Genomic DNA, 16,987 nt, shown 5'->3' with positions numbered 1-16,987 from the left:
TTCATACTTATTTCATTTTGCGAAGTTTTAAGGGGTTTTAAAGTTGTCCATATCCTTAAAGACGTACAGAATGAAAATCCCATGACCTACGTTTTAAAATAACTACCACTCTTTGAAAGAAAAGGGGGGCTGCGGAAAGGGCGTGCTTTTTCTGACGTTTATATGACGGACTGAGCGTTAACGTAACATTTTGCACTCCTAAAGAATTTACATATTTCTTAACCTGGTATCCCCTAAGAAAAAAATCACGGAGTAAAGTTTAAATAAGCCTAAGCCATATCTGGCGCAGACTGAGTGCAGGAACATTTAAATGAGAAAGGAGGGGCCTGCGAATTCTTCCCAGCTTCCCAATATTCTGAGTTGTAGCAACATTAAGCGATACGGAAGTGGGACGGCAATTTACGGAACCTTGAAAGATTCCTGATTTTCTAACTTGTTGAACGTCTAGTTTAAAGCCGGGAACTTCCGCCTTTCCAGGTCCTGGTGAGGAAAGCTGGAGACTACGGGGCTGGACGCAGCTACCGACGTCAGAGAGACAGAGTTCAGCCTCCGTGTGGCTGGCACATCCAAGCCAGACGGCGGCGCTTTTCACTCCTGGTTTTTCGCTACCTTGTAAGGAAGTGGGCGCGGGCTGCGCGGAGTCGGCGCCTCCTGATTGGCCGGCCGTCTGGGTGATGGACAGGGACCCGGGCTCCGCCCCCGCCGCTTTATTGACACTAATGAGCAAGTTCTTCCCACCGCTCTCCTGCCTGGAAGTGCTGACAGATCAAGGCAACAAATTTCAATTACAATCCCTAATTTGTGTCCACAGAGTGTTTTTTACCCATGTTAGTCCTCTCTGGCGCATCAGTTGAGGCAGACCTCGGAGCAGCAGGAAGAGGTGGAAGGGGTGGGAGCAAAGGAGTGCATCAGTGAGAGAGCGCGCGAGAGAGACCCAGGAAAGGAGACTTGGCCGGCGCGTCGCCGGTTCCTCGGATCCCAACACAAGCGAGAAAGCGGAAACGCCAAATCTGTTTTTTGCCCGCGGTGGGGAAGGGGGCAGATCTCGGGAGGCCCCGAGAGCCTTTTAGTTTTTGGTTGGGGAAGAGCGAGAGCGCGCGTGTGCCCGCGTGAGTGTATATGAGAGAGGGGCGGGCGGGCGCGGGGCGGGGGGGATGGCCGAGAAGCGAAGGGGCTCGCCGTGCAGCATGCTAAGCCTCAAGGCGCACGCTTTCTCGGTGGAGGCGCTGATCGGCGCCGAGAAGCAGCAACAGCTTCAGAAGAAGCGGCGAAAACTGGGCGCCGAAGAGGCGGCGGGGGCCGTGGACGACGGAGGCTGCAGCCGCGGCGGCGGCGCGGTCGAAAAGGGTTCTTCTGAGGGAGACGAAGGCGCTGCGCTCCCGCCGCCGGCTGGGGCGACGTCTGGGCCGGCTCGGAGTGGCGCAGACCTGGAGCGCGGAGCCGCGGGTGAGTGGGCCCCTTCCTGCCTATAACTTCTCTCCGGCGCGAACCTCAACTTCTGCGAGTCTGTGGGTGTGCGTGCGCGCCGTGTCCCTACATGGCCAAGGCCACTCAGCCACTAGCGCATTGGCCATGTCAGTCGCAAAGCTCGCCGCGCAACCTGGTCACCCTCCAGACGGTTCAGATACTGCTTCCAGCCTCGCCTCGCGGGCGGCCGCCGCCCACTCGGCGACCCGCGCCTTCGGCCGCGGCTGTTTGCTGCGCCTAGCGGTGCAGCTCTGTGCTTCCTGCATCTGCATCCCTTGGGGTTCCAGCCAATGGGTGCTCTTTTTTGTTTCCTAACTTTTAAAAGCACAGGGCGGGGAGGAGGGGAGCGACGGCATAGCCCACCCTGAAACCGGAACGAATGCCCTAAACCGTTTGTGCAAACCAGGAAGAGGGCGGCGTATTTGGAAACTTGGTTTCCTGAAGGGTAGTTGAGCGGTTCCCTTCTCTTCTCCTCTCGATTTATCTGCCAAGGCCGACGGCGACCGCGGGCTTGCTTTTCACACTTTTCTCTGCTGGGCTGGAAGTGCAGGGCGCCGGGAGTTTGGCGAAAGCGGGGTCTGAAGAGCCTTCTAGAAGATGCCTCCGGCCCGGCCCAAAAGGAGGCCCAAAACGAGGCGCCGCAGACGCTTATGGCTTAAGGAGGCCCAGTCCCTTGGGACCGGAGTCCGGGCGCTTTTGCTGCGTGCGCTTCGAGGCGCAGGTTGCGTCGGAGTTTGCACTGGGGACTCTGGACCCGGGAGCTCCTCTGACTCCGTCGGGCAAGCGTCCCAGACCCCGGCGGCGGCGTGAAGCCTTTTCTGCTGGGGCCTTGGCCCTGCGGAGGCCCAGCGGGTGGGGTGGACGCTGCCCGCGCGCCTCTCCCGGGCTTGGGACTTGGGGACCAAGCAGGCCACACTGGAGCTCTGAATGCGCCCCTTCGACAGGCAGAATGTGGGTGTCTATCGACTGGCTTGTTCTTTAGGAGGACCTGATGGCACCAAAGCTTCCCCTTTTCTCCCGGTCATTTTCCTCTTCTCAGCCACCCGGTGGGCCCGTCTCCGCGGCTGGCTTCCCCTCTGTTTCCCTCACCGATTCCCTTCCTCTGTCCTTTGCTGTCCAGGCGGCTGTGAGGACGGCTTCCAGCAGGGAGCTTCCCCTCTGGCGTCACCGGGAGGCTCCCCGAAGGGGTCCCTGGCGCCCTCCCTGGCCCGGCCCGGGACCCCTCTGCCCTCGCCGCAGGCCCCGCGGGTGGATCTGCAGGGAGCCGAGCTCTGGAAGCGCTTTCATGAGATAGGCACTGAGATGATCATCACCAAGGCTGGCAGGTAAAGGGCAAGCTGGCGTGGACGCCTCTCCCTACCCCAGACCCTGTCTTCACTCACCTCTAGTTCAATCAGGAAGAAGGGCCTGCAGCTCGGTGGAGGTTCTGGATAGCATTTTCGGTCAAACGGGACCAGGCCCCAGACCGTGGTTCACTTTGGAGGCTAGCTTTGGCTACCCACCACTAGTGCCGTCGGTGCACAGTCCAACTGCCCTCTGGTTGAATGCCAGGGAGAAAATTACTGTCGCCGCTGATGCCACAGCTGTCGCGGTTGATGTTCTGCATTCAGGGCGGTTATAAATTTGAGGTCATATTTACCCTTGTCCAGGTATTTATTTAGGCTCTAGGCTCTAGTTGTCAGTTCTGGAACTAGGAAACAAATTCTTTTTTTTTTCCTTTCTCTTTTATTTTTAAACAGCAGTTTACTCCAGTAAACTATGATTTGCTTTTTCAGATTTGAAACTCCCAGGCAGATTGGTTCTTTATCAGAAGATATCCTGGCAATTTGATAAGATGATCTGTCCTATTTCATATTAGACTAGGAGGAAAAGTCACTGGACTCACCCACAATACATGTTTAATCATGTATAGGTGCAAGAATAATTACCCTGATTTTTAAAAAGCATCCTGTTTATAGATTTAGAGTACCTGGTTATTTATTTATTTTTTTGTCCTAAATGGAATCCAACACAGCCTGAATTTGCTGAGGAATACTTAAAAATGTTTTATAAAAAGGTACATCGGTTTTTTAAAAAGTGTGAAATTTTCCCATCCATTGGTTAGTAAAATAAATGGATTTGTTGGGCAGATATTAATTTGAGGTAGGCACATGAATATTTGCATTTTAAAGTTTTCAGTTTATTTAGTGCAGTGAAATCTATGAATAATAAGCTTCCTTAAACGGAACTTTAGAAAGCACACACAACTCTTTCAGGGAGTACACATGGTAAAAACCTGGATAGCATAAAAAGTATCCAAACTTATTAGAAATTACAAAAAAAAATTTTATTGAATCCATATGCTACCTTCTACATTTTCACAGAGCTTTTATTAATGGTCCAAATTCAGTCTTCACCAACACAAAGCAATAGTTGTCTTATAAAGGATGTAGTTAAAGGCCTTTACTCTTTATCTTACAGGTGCACTGAAATAATACTAAAACAGCGAGCGTATTAAACTGTTCTCATACCTAGTTAGGAGTAATAGACTTTATTTTTTTCTAGAAGTAGTCTTTCATGGTATTTTTGTTATAGAAAAAAATTTGGTAAATACTAAAATTTCTGTTATAAGGTTAAATTAACAAAAATTAGATTTCCTTGGAAGGGACTTAAACGTAAATCATTAAATGATATTTAAAAATGAAACTGCTGTATTTGTTTTTTATATACAATAATTTACTGTTGTATTCTTTGCTTCTGTGCCTTTTTAAAAGGATGGGTGCATTTACTCTAGCATCTCCTTTGATATGCATCTTTGGGAAGCCAGGATAAATGCAAATTTTCATCTGTTTTAATTAGCAAAGTTTTAAGTGTGGTTAAGTAAGAAAACATTTTCATGGTATGGCGGGGGAAGAAATGATTTGGTAAATATACGTTGTGTTTAGTTTCTGCTTTCAATAAAGAAGTTTTACTATACCTTTCAAATTTAGAGCAACTTTTGCACTTCACCTTTACCATGCTGCAGACAGGAAGTCCTGTCTCAATAAAGAACATATTGTTTGGTTATAGCATGGCACATTGGCTCCTTGTGGTTTTTTATAACCCTTTAAAAATTTCACATTATAATGTATTTTGTCACTTTCAGAGATCCAAATTTTGTATTTCTACCATTTGTTACATTTTATTAGTTGTATTACTAAAGTAAACATGCTTATCGATTTTGTTTAAAAAATAAGATGCTTTCTTTTGTGCCATTACTCCCTCAGTGTAAAATTATTTTACTTTTAGCTATACTGACATTTCAGTAAACACAGAACACATGTACACAGGGTGCAACAAATTACATTTAAAAATCTCAGTTCTGATATGTTCTATGTCCTGACTCCTTGAATTACATTGGCAAAGTGAATACTATAAATTTATCCATATTAAAAATAGAGATCCAAGAGGTTTCTTTGCTTATTCACGCTCCATCCTTAGTCACAAACAAAAACCCCAAACCCTCTTTCTCTTCGCCTTTTTAAATAGGCGCATGTTTCCAGCAATGAGAGTGAAGATCTCTGGATTAGATCCTCACCAGCAATATTACATTGCCATGGATATTGTACCAGTGGACAACAAAAGATACAGGTACAGTGATTAGATACTGAACAATTAAAAAAAAAAAACTAGGATTTTGCAGGCTAGTGCCTGTTTGATCTGTGAGGACTGTGATCTTTGCTTCGAGAAGTCTGTAGAATTTTCAGATCCATACTTTAACGCCCATGGGTGCCAGCAGCCCAGATGGTGCCTTTTCTTGCAGCAAATGTGGAAACTTAATTTTTGTTTTGTTTTTAATAGATACAGAAATGTTTTCAAATACTGAGAACTTTTAAAAGGGGATAATTTGGTGTTGCCAAACTAAATGTGTCTTTTATATTGACTTACACTTCAATTCGAATTTTGAGAGGAAATGTTAAGTAATGTTTATAGATATAAATTATATTAAATGGAAAGTCATAATTTCTTTGTGATCTTTTGGTCATGTAAATTTCCTTTATCTTGTTACATACAAAACCATCAATGTTTGTAGGCTTTTTCTTAATTTCAGAATATTATTTAAGGTTTTCTACAAGTAAGAAAAATAAAAATCTTCTAATTTATGTGATATTAAGACATCACTAAACTGGTAATAAATTTTTACCTTTCTGTTGTTTTTTCTGGTTTGTGTTATAACTTTTAAAAACTTCTAATATTTGGATTTTGAAAGAGGACATATTTATGTAAAGATCAAGTAAATTTTGAAAATATACACGTTCTTCAGTTTCAAACCAATCTTTACTCTTTTTTTTTTTTGCAAGAAAACAAATCAGCAATTTTCAGTGACAATGCTTTATATTTTTCTGAAGGGCTAAAAACATTAACATTTAAATAAGGAAGTTTTGTGTGTTTGGAAGATTAGAAGATACTGTTTTAAATTTTGCTTGTCTTCGTTTCTCGCTTTTTGTTGTTGTATGAGACAGAGCTTTTAATAAGTTTAAACAAAATCAGATTTGGTTTTTATCACTTCAACAATTTAAGGAGTCGCTTTTTTGAAATAGCCTACTGGTATCAAAAGTACACAGATTTTAATTAGTACATGGACATATGGAATACTACAAAAAGGGGTAATAAAAGACAGTCTTATTTGTTTTGTGTATAAGTTATTTTAATTAAATAAGTCATTAGGGAGTTTTGCTAAAATGATCTACCACATGACAGAAGCTAGAAAACATTAAAGTTCATTCTTTAAATATACTTGATTTAAAACCCATATTCCAAATGGGGTTTTGTGCTGAGGAAGATAATTCTTAATAAGCTTAATAATTATTCCTTTTTCTTCTAAGTTTGTCTCCTATTTATTTTCCCATTGTCTTCCCTACATTTTGGTTGGTTTATTTTACTTAATTGATTCAAATTTACTCTCATAGAAATAAAGAAATTTCAGAAATTAGTATTAAGATGCCAGGTTTTAAAAGATCAAATTGTAAAACATAATTTGTTTTCACTTATATTGCTTCCCAAGAAGAAATTTGTTTGTACTATTTGTATTTAGAATGTTTTATCAAGAATGTGTAACTTGTAGCTTTTATTCTGTCAGTGGGTGTGGAGTTTTGACTATTCAAAATGCATACTTTTTCAAGGTTTTGTTAGAGCATATTACTCTATTTGTTTTGGCAGTAACTCAATTCATTTCCACAGTGTAATTTTTCTTGAATCTCTAAGATTTTCATTTCATTTGTCAATGTTTTCAGCAATATTAGGAAAAAATTTGGCTTATTTTCTAATGTTTGAGTGGTATTTAGTCAAGTTAAAAATTGTCACTTATTAGAATGTAAAATTAATATTCACAAAAGCCCACAATTAGGAACTTATTGAAATTACATCATACCAATTAAAAGAAAAAGGTTTCTTTTTCTTTCTTTCTTTTTTTTTTTTTTTTTGAGATGGAGTCTTGCGCTGTTGCCCAGGCTGGAGTACAATGGCGTGATCTCGGCTCACTGGAACCTCCACCTCCCAGGTTCAAACCATTCTCCTGCCTCAGCCTCCCGAATAGCTGGGATTACAGGCGCTCCCCACCACACCCAGCTAACTTTTTGTATTTTTAGTAGAGACTGGGGTTTCACTATGTTGACCAGCCTGATCTCGAACTCCTGACCTCGTGATCCGCCTACCTCAGCCTCCCAAAGTGTTGGGATTATAGGCATGAGCCACCGCCTCTGGCCTAAAGGAAGATTTCTAAAAGACTATCCCTAATTTTATGATTGTATATGTTTTCCCAAGAGAAGAAATGAAAGACTAGAAGGCATATTGAGCCCAAAATGAAATATGTGACAAAGAATTGAAACAAAGGGCCTCATCAGAGATGTTCTGAAAATATTTTATGCTCTTATAAAAGGAAATGTGTATATAACACAGGTAGACTTTTCTGAGACTATTTGCAAATTATAGCTTTAAATTGTATGCTAATCTTAACACACAAATGGAAGGAAAATATCTAAGTATATAATTTTATTTTATAATTTTTTCTTCATTATGCTAGTTTCTAGTTTTTTAATTAGCTTATTTTAAATTATTAATAAATGGTAATCTTAATATAGTTAAATATTAATATTTCTTACTTGAGGCATTGTTATTCAAATGTATTATTCTTACTGAGTCAATATATTTGTCATGTAAAGAAATAGAAAGGATGTTTTGTTTCCTAATTAGAAAAGTAATATTAATTAGATATACCATTATTTTCAAAGTTTGATTTATTTTTTGGTTAGTAATATTTGAAAATGATTTGAAAGAATTTTTTATAAGGATCAAGAAAGAAATATAGGAGATGAATAAGGGGCTACATTTTATGATAATACAAAATTTTCCGATTAAACTGAATACTTGGTCCTCAATATATAGTATCAGAGTATTAGAAAAAATACCAAATGATAACAGATAAAACATTTTTTCCTATTAAAAGTTTCTAGAACTTCTATTTCCTCTTGCCTTTCTACTGTCTGTTCCATAAGCCTTTACATAGTCTAACATCAGAAATGATCTTGAAGGAAGCGGGGCATTTTAAAATGTAACTCTCAAGTATTTTTGAGATTAAAGGTGAACTTGACAAGCTATTTGTTTTTTCGTGTCGATGGAATATTCAGAAGAAAAGTGGAAAATATCAGAGATGGAATGTCTAGGGTGAATAAGTGTCATTCATAAGAATGAATATGCTTGCATTTATGGTGGTGATAGTATGCATATTTTTCACTAAGCCCTTAACACGCCCCTTAGTCTGAATTGTCAGTAGGCCACTGCTGCCTCAGAATGGTTTGGAAAAGCGCTTGAAATTTTATTTTTAGTGTAAAGAGGAAATTGATTTATTTTAAACCTGAAACAAAATAGGCACACATTTTGTCTGATGCTACTGAGTTGGACATTCCAAGATAAAAACAGTATACTGAACGCCTGGTCATTGCCTTCTAGGTATGTTTACCACAGTTCGAAATGGATGGTGGCAGGTAATGCTGACTCGCCTGTGCCACCCCGTGTGTACATTCATCCAGACTCGCCTGCCTCGGGGGAGACTTGGATGAGACAAGTGATCAGCTTCGACAAGCTGAAGCTCACCAACAATGAACTGGATGACCAAGGCCACGTGAGTAGATGGCCTCTCTAATGCATCTGTAGATGGCACAGCCACATCTACACTGTGCCTGACTAAAGGAAATGGATGCTTCTAAGATCATAATGTTCATTGCCTGATTGATTAGTATGTACACTGTCTGTGCAGAATCAAGTTTATATTTGCATAGACTGTGCCTGTTGCCAGAATTATCCGATGAGGCATTTAATAGGTTAAAACTAGATACTGCATTTTTATTGGAATGAAAGTACTGGAAGCAGAGATGTTGTTGGGCAAAAATTTGTGTGAAATCTCTTGAGGTGCTAATTATTATACTGTGAATATGAATATTTTGGAGTTGGGTTAATAAGGATAATGATTTATTGTGTCCTGCCTGCATCCAGCTTTGTCAGCTGAGGCTCATTGCTTCTCAGTAATTGTCTAGGCTTATGCTGTTTGTGTGTTCCATCTGCAAGTTCCCAGTTGTTTTGTAATGACATCTAATGTGTCAAAATGTTACAACAATCATTCCTTTTATTCTTAAAACTGCTGAAACATGATACATAAGTCAAAGTTCAGCCGTTCCAATAATGCAGTCATTTTTAACACTTTAGTAATTTTTATGCAGTATTGTTCCCAGGCAAGATTTCTACACTATTATTTTAATAAATAAGTAACTGGATACATGCTGATTTCTGTTCAAAGCCAGCATTTTTAAAATTAGGTTTCTGTTATTTAAGATAGTTTTGATTGAGGCAGGATTAAAATGCCTTTCGAAGAATATATCATACATAAAAGAAATACCAACTTGTTTATTTCTCAAAGGAGTGATATAAAGATAGCATATTTATGAGAATATCTTTTAAAACAAAATGCAAGTTGTCATAAACTAATAATATAGTGATGACAGGATATGGTTTGGAAGTTGCTAAACAATGTCTTAAGAAATTGATCTTAATGAGAACATTCCAGTACAAATTTCACTGTGATACAAATGCAGTAGGTGGATTTTTAAGATGCAACTAGTAAGATCTCACACTGCCAGTGTTTTTGTTTCTGATTGTTGCCTTTTATGACTTAAATGGAAATAAAAAAGTAACATAGTAGATTTCTTTTCTGTACCCAACTTCATGTCCTGTATTTTAGTGCATTACTCCTTGGCTTTCCTTATTTTTATTCCTTATTTTTACAATTTAACACAGTCAAGTTGTAACAATTATTTTTCACAGGAATTCAGTGAAATAACACCGATTTCTTCTGTGTTGCTGAGGCAGCTGACTGTGAAATATACTCAGCACATTCATTGAAGGACTTTTTTTTTGGAATAGAACATTTTAGACTTAATGTTTTTAGTGTTACTTGTTATCAAAACCTTAAGTACACTACCTTTTTTTGTGAGTTCTACAGTTTAAAGAATGTATGCTCTAACGAGATAAGTGGGGATAAAAACTATATACCTTCATGTATAAGTTATGAACTTCTTAATAATTTAAATCAATATAATCATTTTACAGTTCTAGTTCTTTCCATTCAAATTACTGGTTTTCTATCTAATATCTAATGTACTAAATATTAGATATAGATCTAGTAATTTATCAACCTATATGATATTAACTTTATGATTTCAATAGACTTTATTTAAAACAGCATTCTTCAGAAAATAGGGTGTGTGCGTGTTTGTGTGTGTGCGTGTGTAGAGAGGGAGAGAGAAAGAAAGAAAAACAGACACAGAGAGAACAATTTATTTTAAGGAGCTTACCCAGGAAAATTTGGGTCCTGACAAGTCCGAAATCTGCACAGCCAGCTGATGACCTAGGGAAGAAGTGATGTTGCAGCTTGAGTGTGAAGGTAGTTTTGTAATAGAATTCCCCCTTCTCCAGGGATCTCAGTCTGTTTTCTCCTACGGTCTTCAACTGATTGGATGAAACCTACCCACATTATGAAGGGTAGTCCACTTTTCTCAAAGTCTGCTGATTTAAATGTTGATCTCATCTAATAAATACCTGGCAGCAACATCTAGACTGGTGTTTGACCAAGTATCTGGGTACTGTGGCATAGCCAATTTGACACATAAGATTAACTGTCACATAGCATTTGTTTAAAACACAAAATAATAGATTACAAATGAAATTCAGTTACTTAAACCTAAATAATTATAATATTTTACTATTAGGGAAATAAATAACATAGCAGAAAATAGGCAAAATATAGAGATGTATATTGTCTAACTGCTGAAATTTTTCTTTTAAGGTTGTAGCAGAATGTACTAGTTGAATAAATACAGGTACATTAACATGTGGGGAGCAGGGAGAGAGATGTACCTGTACAATTTGGAAGCAATTGAATTGCCTTTGGTAATGGTAAAAATGTACGTACGTATTACTTGATACTAGAGGAGGATGTAGGAGGGAAAGTGCTCTTTTCCATTATTCATTTAGAAAAGATACTTTGGAAGATGTTATCCAGTGTGGTAAAAGATGCAAAGCTGGGCACGCTGGCTTGGCCTGGGCATGGTGGCTCACGCCTGTAATCCCAGCACTTTGGGAGGCCGAGGCAGGCGGATCACCTGAGGTCAGGAGTTTGAGACCAGCCTGGCCAACATGATGAAACCCCGTCTCAACTGAAAATACAAAAATTAGCCAGGTGTGGTGGTGTTTGCCTGTACTTCCAGCTACTTGGGAGGCTAAGGCAGGAGAATCACTTGAACCCGGGAGGCAGAGGTTGTAGTGAGTGGAGATCATGCCACTGCACTCCAAACCAGGTGACAGAGTGAGACTCTGCTTCAAAAAATAAAAAATAAGATAAAAGCCATGATCTCTGCTTTCTGTGAGTTTCTAGCCTATGTGGGGAGAGAAGAAACCATGAACACAGATTATCATCCTGCCAGCTCAGAGAAGTACAGATGACAGTGTCACCGTATTCCAGCCAGGAAAGATGGGAAAGGCTTTATGAAGAAAGAATCTGTTTATTTACTCAGCTTGATGACCCTAAATGAGGCTAGATTAAATATTAGGAATTTGTTTCTAATTTTATTGTTGATTGTGTTCAGGGTATAAGAAGACAGTAGTATTGTTATGGTAGGACTTTCTAATTAAAGTCCCTTTGCTGATGCAGAGACCTCTTGGGAACTTACCCCTCTACCCTTACATAGTTGAGGTTCATCCCATCTGCCCCTGCCCACCCTCAGCCCTCAATTCCAAAAGAAGTAACACTGATCTCTAATTAGTAAAGCTATTGACTCAAATGAGAGGTGATTTTCTAGCTTGCTTTCTAAATTGCTTTTTTTTTTTCTCTTCTCAGTTCCTAGTTTTACTCTGCCAAGTCTGTGCAAGCGTGCAGCATAGTGACTTGAGAACTCCTTAGAGACCTGGGACTTTATTAATTTAACACAAAATGATTGCAGGAATCAAATCTTTGCAGTGCTTTGACTGGACGTAGGAGCACATGAGACATGAGATGATGTGACATTGAGGTTTTCCCCAAAGTGACTTTTCAGTTGTTCAAATATCATGAATTATTTGGAGAGGAATAGTGGTGAAATTCCAGAGTGGAAACGTTCCAGCACTCCACAGCTAATTTTTGGATGTTTTGAAGACCTTAATCTCTTCCTGATCCTTGGTGAATCCATAGCGAGCTTTATGCTGGCTTTTATACAAATGAAGACTGGTCCTTGAGCTACCCATATGCAGAAGAGTTAGTATGCTTGAGTAGGGTAATTCCTTCCCATCATGTACATGTTTCCCAATTCCTCTGGAATTTTCCATCTGAAGGAAGACATTTAGCAGGTAGTGGTGTACCTTAAGCCTCAGAAGGATTTGTACCCACGGTGCTGTAGTGCTTTGGAAGGAAGCATGGCCAGACAGCCACAGTGGGGCCTGTGGGAAGACCTGTACTCCCAGCTGCTGAGGACTCAGTGATACTGATGCCTTCACTCTTTCTGTTTCTCCTTGAGAATCAGGTGTGGAAGCAGCAAGTTATAGGGGAGGTTGCTGAGGTCTCCCTGGTGGAAGGACCTTGCAATTACTTAGAGGTATGACACATTTGTGTTTGTTGGCAAGTCACTTTCATTCTCTGAGGGTTGATTTTTCTCATGGGTTATATTGGAATCAGAGAACTTAGGGTGAACTAAATGAGCTGATGAACTCGAAAGGACGTATTTGTAAAGAGTCCATTATATACAGCATCATGCGTAAAACAAAAAGAAGCCTACCTTGCTATGGAGTTTGTGATTCATTGTTACAGCCTTGATTCCTACCATTTAAAGGGAGTCAGTATGTGGTGTTACCAAAAAATGTAGGGAGCAAGGTTTTTGTTATCTGTTTCTTGTTGGTCCTTTGATTGACTTATTACATCATGGGAATTTAGGTCATCTGGAAAATTTCCAGTCAGCAGGGAGTGTTTTCTTATTGAGCTATCCTGTAAGACTAGACACAGTTGCCTTTCTGTCAGATCTCAGGCTCTTTCGACTCATCAGATGAGAAATAAACAATATTATGCTTTTTTTTTGACTCAAATCTAGGTGTCCTTAAAGTAGAAAAATGTGTATTAGCCTGTACTGCGAATGCAGTCTGTATTTATGGACTTCTGTGACTGTAATACTAGCTAAACCCGAAAGAAAATAATCATTCTAAACAGATCAGAGAGCACTGAACATTACACATCACATAGAATTATTTGGAATTATTTGTGTTTTGGAGATGGGCATCATATCATTGTGGTCTTCTTGTTTGTACGACCAGTGGTTCTCCTGGTTCTATTTGCTCTATTAAATAAGCAAACTTTTATTGAGCATTCATGATTGTAAGTTTGGTAGTTAATAATCAAATGGTTCATCCCCTGTGCCCCTGCCCACCTCAGAGCCCCCAATTCCAAAAGAAGTTAACACTGATCTCTAATTAGTAAAGCTGTAGACTCAAATGAGAGATGATTTTCTAGCTTGCTGTCTAAATTGCGTTTGTTTCTCTCCTCAATTCCTACTTTTACTCTGCCAAATCTGTGCAAGTGTGCAGCATAGTGACTTGAGAACTCCATATAGATCTGAGACTTTTATTCATTTATCACAAAATGATTGCAGGAATGAAATCCTTGCAGTGCTTTGACTGGACCCATGACCACATGAGACATTAAAAAGCACATAATGTTATCATAAAAAGAGGAACTGAGGCTTGTTTCTCCATCCCTAAAACATTCCAGGGATACATAAAGTTCTTATAGATAATACTGAATACATATTATTTTTCTTGAGCAATCTTCAGATTACTATTGATAGTTGCTTCTTAACATGCAAACAAAGACATACATCAGCCATTTCTATATCCTACTCCAATATACCCCACTTGAAGTCTTTTTTGAGATATGGTAAGGATATTTTGAAAAGTAACCTTAAAATATATACAACTATATGGAGAAATCTGCTTGAGAGAACAGTCTTCGTAAAACAAGAACCTGCTTTTCATTGACTAGTAAAAAGAAACCCAAATGAATCTTTGTTTCTTTAATTACAACTCAGTCCAATCTTCTGAAATTGGCTATGCATTTATTTTTGTTTGTTTAATGTAAAGTAACTTTTCTCCAATTTTTCTTCTGCTTAGAAATTTGTTTCTAAAAGATATGCTAATTCTCCCTGGGAGTTTATAAATGTCATTGTTTTGTCCCTTGTTGTTTGCTTACCAGTGGCATTTTGTTTCTTACCTTGGAGAAGAGGAAGGGTTCTCCCTTAAACTCCCCTGCTCCCCAAAATATCAAGTGAATATCACTTTCTAATGAGATAAATTAATTAAGAAATAAAGAGGGAGGGGGAAAAGCAGAGTTAACATTAATGGTTGCTATGATATGATTGGTCACTTGCTGTTTTATATTTATATTAAAAGAGTGTGTTAAAGAGTATGTTAACTAATGAGACACCAGGTGGGGCTTAATTAACTGCTTCTATAGGCTGAGACCCTTTTTTGTGTTTCCTTTGTTGGACCTGGCCCTGTGATGATGCCTGCCCAAAAAATACGAAGTTATAATGAATGCACATGAACGTTGTGGTGGGAGGACGAGCATGGGCCAAGGGACCCAGCTTCCAGGTTCAGCCTTGAGGATTCAGAAGTCTCTTGCTTGTGTAGACCTTCGTTTTCTATCTATAAATTGGAGTATTAATGTCAGTTTTTTCAGACTTAAATATATCTAATGTAATGTCACACAGAACCCTGCATATCAAACAGGGAAGGGGAAGCACCTCTAATTGGAGGGCGGTAAATAGACCTCAGAATCCATCTTGCCTGCTCCTTTTTCCTAATATAGTTCTGAAAAAGAATATCTATTGGGTCCACATGTCTGCAAGACACCTTTCAACCCTGCTGAGATATTGTGCTTCCAAGAACATAAACTTAGATTTAGATTATGCCTTTTTTTTTTTTTTTTTTTTTTTTTTTTTGAGATAGAATCTCGCTCTGTCACCAGGCTGGAGTGCAGTGGCACGATCTTGGCTCACTGCAACCTCCGCCTCCCAGATTCAAGCTATCCTCCTGCCTCAGCTTCCCAAGTAGCTGGGACTACAGGCACGTGCCACCATGCCCAGCTAATTTTTTGTATTTTTAGTAGAGACAGAGTTTCACCATGTTGGCCAGGATGGTCTAGATCTCTTGACCTCGTGATCCACCCACCTCGGTCTCCCAAAGTGCTGGGATTACAGGCATGAGCCACCATGCTCGGCCGATTATACCTTTTTAAATGAGGATTAGTGAACATATTACTCAGGTAATATACAAAAGAAATGAGAAAAATATCTATATTCACCAAAAATCTGTTTAGAGTGTGCTGATCATTATAACCATTAGAATTAAATGTTGCTTCTGTGTTTTTCAAACTTTCTACCTAACAGCAAGTTATATATTTTATTTTCTACTTTATTTTATACTTTTATTTATTTAAAAAATTTCTGGTTGCAACCCTTCATGTTGATTTCATAAGTCACTAATGGGTCATTAAAATTCTTCCCTTTACATAGAGCAAAGAGAAATTTCCAGAATTTCTAGAATTCTGGAAAGAGAATTTTCCTGAGATTGCAGATTTGCTTGTGTCCTCAGGTGATGATGAGGGCTGTTTTCCCCTGTTGTCCTTTCCTTACACTCATGCTTCCTCTCCTAGTGTGTCTGGTTGGCATGATCATGTGCTATCTAGGCATTTCTTTCACTGATAGAAGGAAAACTGCAGGGTAAAAAAAAAAAAAAAAAAAAAATCTTAGCCACAGCGCTGCCAGAAAGTAAAGAATCTTCTTGTGGCAGCAAACACACTTTCCAGATATAGGACAATCTGTGTTTGGGCTGACCAAATATTCTGAATGTGTCTTATTAAACTGCCCACATCATAAACACAAGGCAGGCCAATCACTACATTTCCCTAAGACTTTTCTGTAAACATTTGTTCTATAAATTCATAATGGCTCAGAAATTGAATTCAAATCTTATAGCTCAGGAAAGATACAGGTTTCTTAAGGAAACTCCTTAATGAGTACCTGAATATGGAATCCCAGCAGCAAACAGAAAATCCCATTGGATGAAGCTGTTTCTTCACCCTACCCCATCCGCCTTGAAAGCATAGAACATACAAAGAAGAAGAAAAAATTCACTCACAATTCCATCATCTAGAGGCAATCACTGTTTATATCTTTCTATGGGTCATTTTTACTCTATTTTTATGTAGTTTTAACAAGCTTATAAACAATTTAGGTCATTTTTTAAATTTAAGATTTTAAAAGTATTATTTCATTATATGGTAAAAAAAATAATGCTATATTTCATTGTGTGGATTTCATTCACCTAACTAATTTACTCATGTTGGATATGTAAGTGGTTTATAGTTTTTCTACTGTTATAAATAATCTGATGCCCATCTTTGTACATGAAAAGCTTTTCTGAATTTGTAATATTTCCTTAGGATAAATTCTCAGATGTGGAATCATTGGGTAGAAGGTAGTTGAACCATGTTATCAGATTTCCCCAGCAGCATCTGAGAGGGCCAGCTTTTCTGTTCTCTGCAGTCTGAGTAATGGAAGCCTCATTGTGATAGAGGCACAGACACTGGGCGCTCCCAGCAAACCAGAGACTTTGTGAGCCACACAAAAAACAGATGCTGGAGTGTCCTTAAGATTCCCTTTGCCCTTGAATAGACATATGTAGTCACGAACTGGGGAAACATTTCCTCTGAAAAAAAACCTTGTCTGTGAATACTTAGTTTTTAGGGGATGGGTGTGGTGCAATTTAAATGATGATTTCAGTCTCATTTGTAATTTTATTGGTTTGGACTCTGTGTTCCATTGGGCTCATTATAAATAAAATGCTTATTAATTTATTCCTGTGTTTTTAGCAACAGAAAATTTGATATTAAGTTCACATGGTTGTACACAGGGTTTCACTAAAATAGTGCTTT

At 39.3% G+C, this 16,987-nt stretch overlaps 1 protein-coding gene across 1 annotated transcript in view; it reads left to right on the top strand.

Annotated features, from left to right (window-relative positions):
* Positions 1 to 475: 475 nt before the first annotated feature.
* The window catches only part of TBX18 (T-box transcription factor 18), a 30,423-nt gene continuing 13,911 nt past the window's right edge, over positions 476 to 16,987 (top strand). The window contains exons 1-4 of the mRNA XM_031011805.3: positions 476 to 1,446; positions 2,588 to 2,792; positions 4,975 to 5,076; positions 8,434 to 8,605. Coding sequence (XP_030867665.1) covers positions 1,155 to 1,446; positions 2,588 to 2,792; positions 4,975 to 5,076; positions 8,434 to 8,605 — 771 coding nt within the window. The 5' untranslated portion in view covers positions 476 to 1,154. The remainder of the gene's footprint in view (positions 1,447 to 2,587; positions 2,793 to 4,974; positions 5,077 to 8,433; positions 8,606 to 16,987) is intronic.

Source organism: Gorilla gorilla, chromosome 5 (assembly GCF_029281585.2).
Source record: "Gorilla gorilla gorilla isolate KB3781 chromosome 5, NHGRI_mGorGor1-v2.1_pri, whole genome shotgun sequence".
In the NCBI taxonomy this organism is placed as follows: Eukaryota; Metazoa; Chordata; class Mammalia; order Primates; family Hominidae; genus Gorilla; species Gorilla gorilla.
This window is presented reverse-complemented; position numbering and strand designations above follow the sequence as displayed.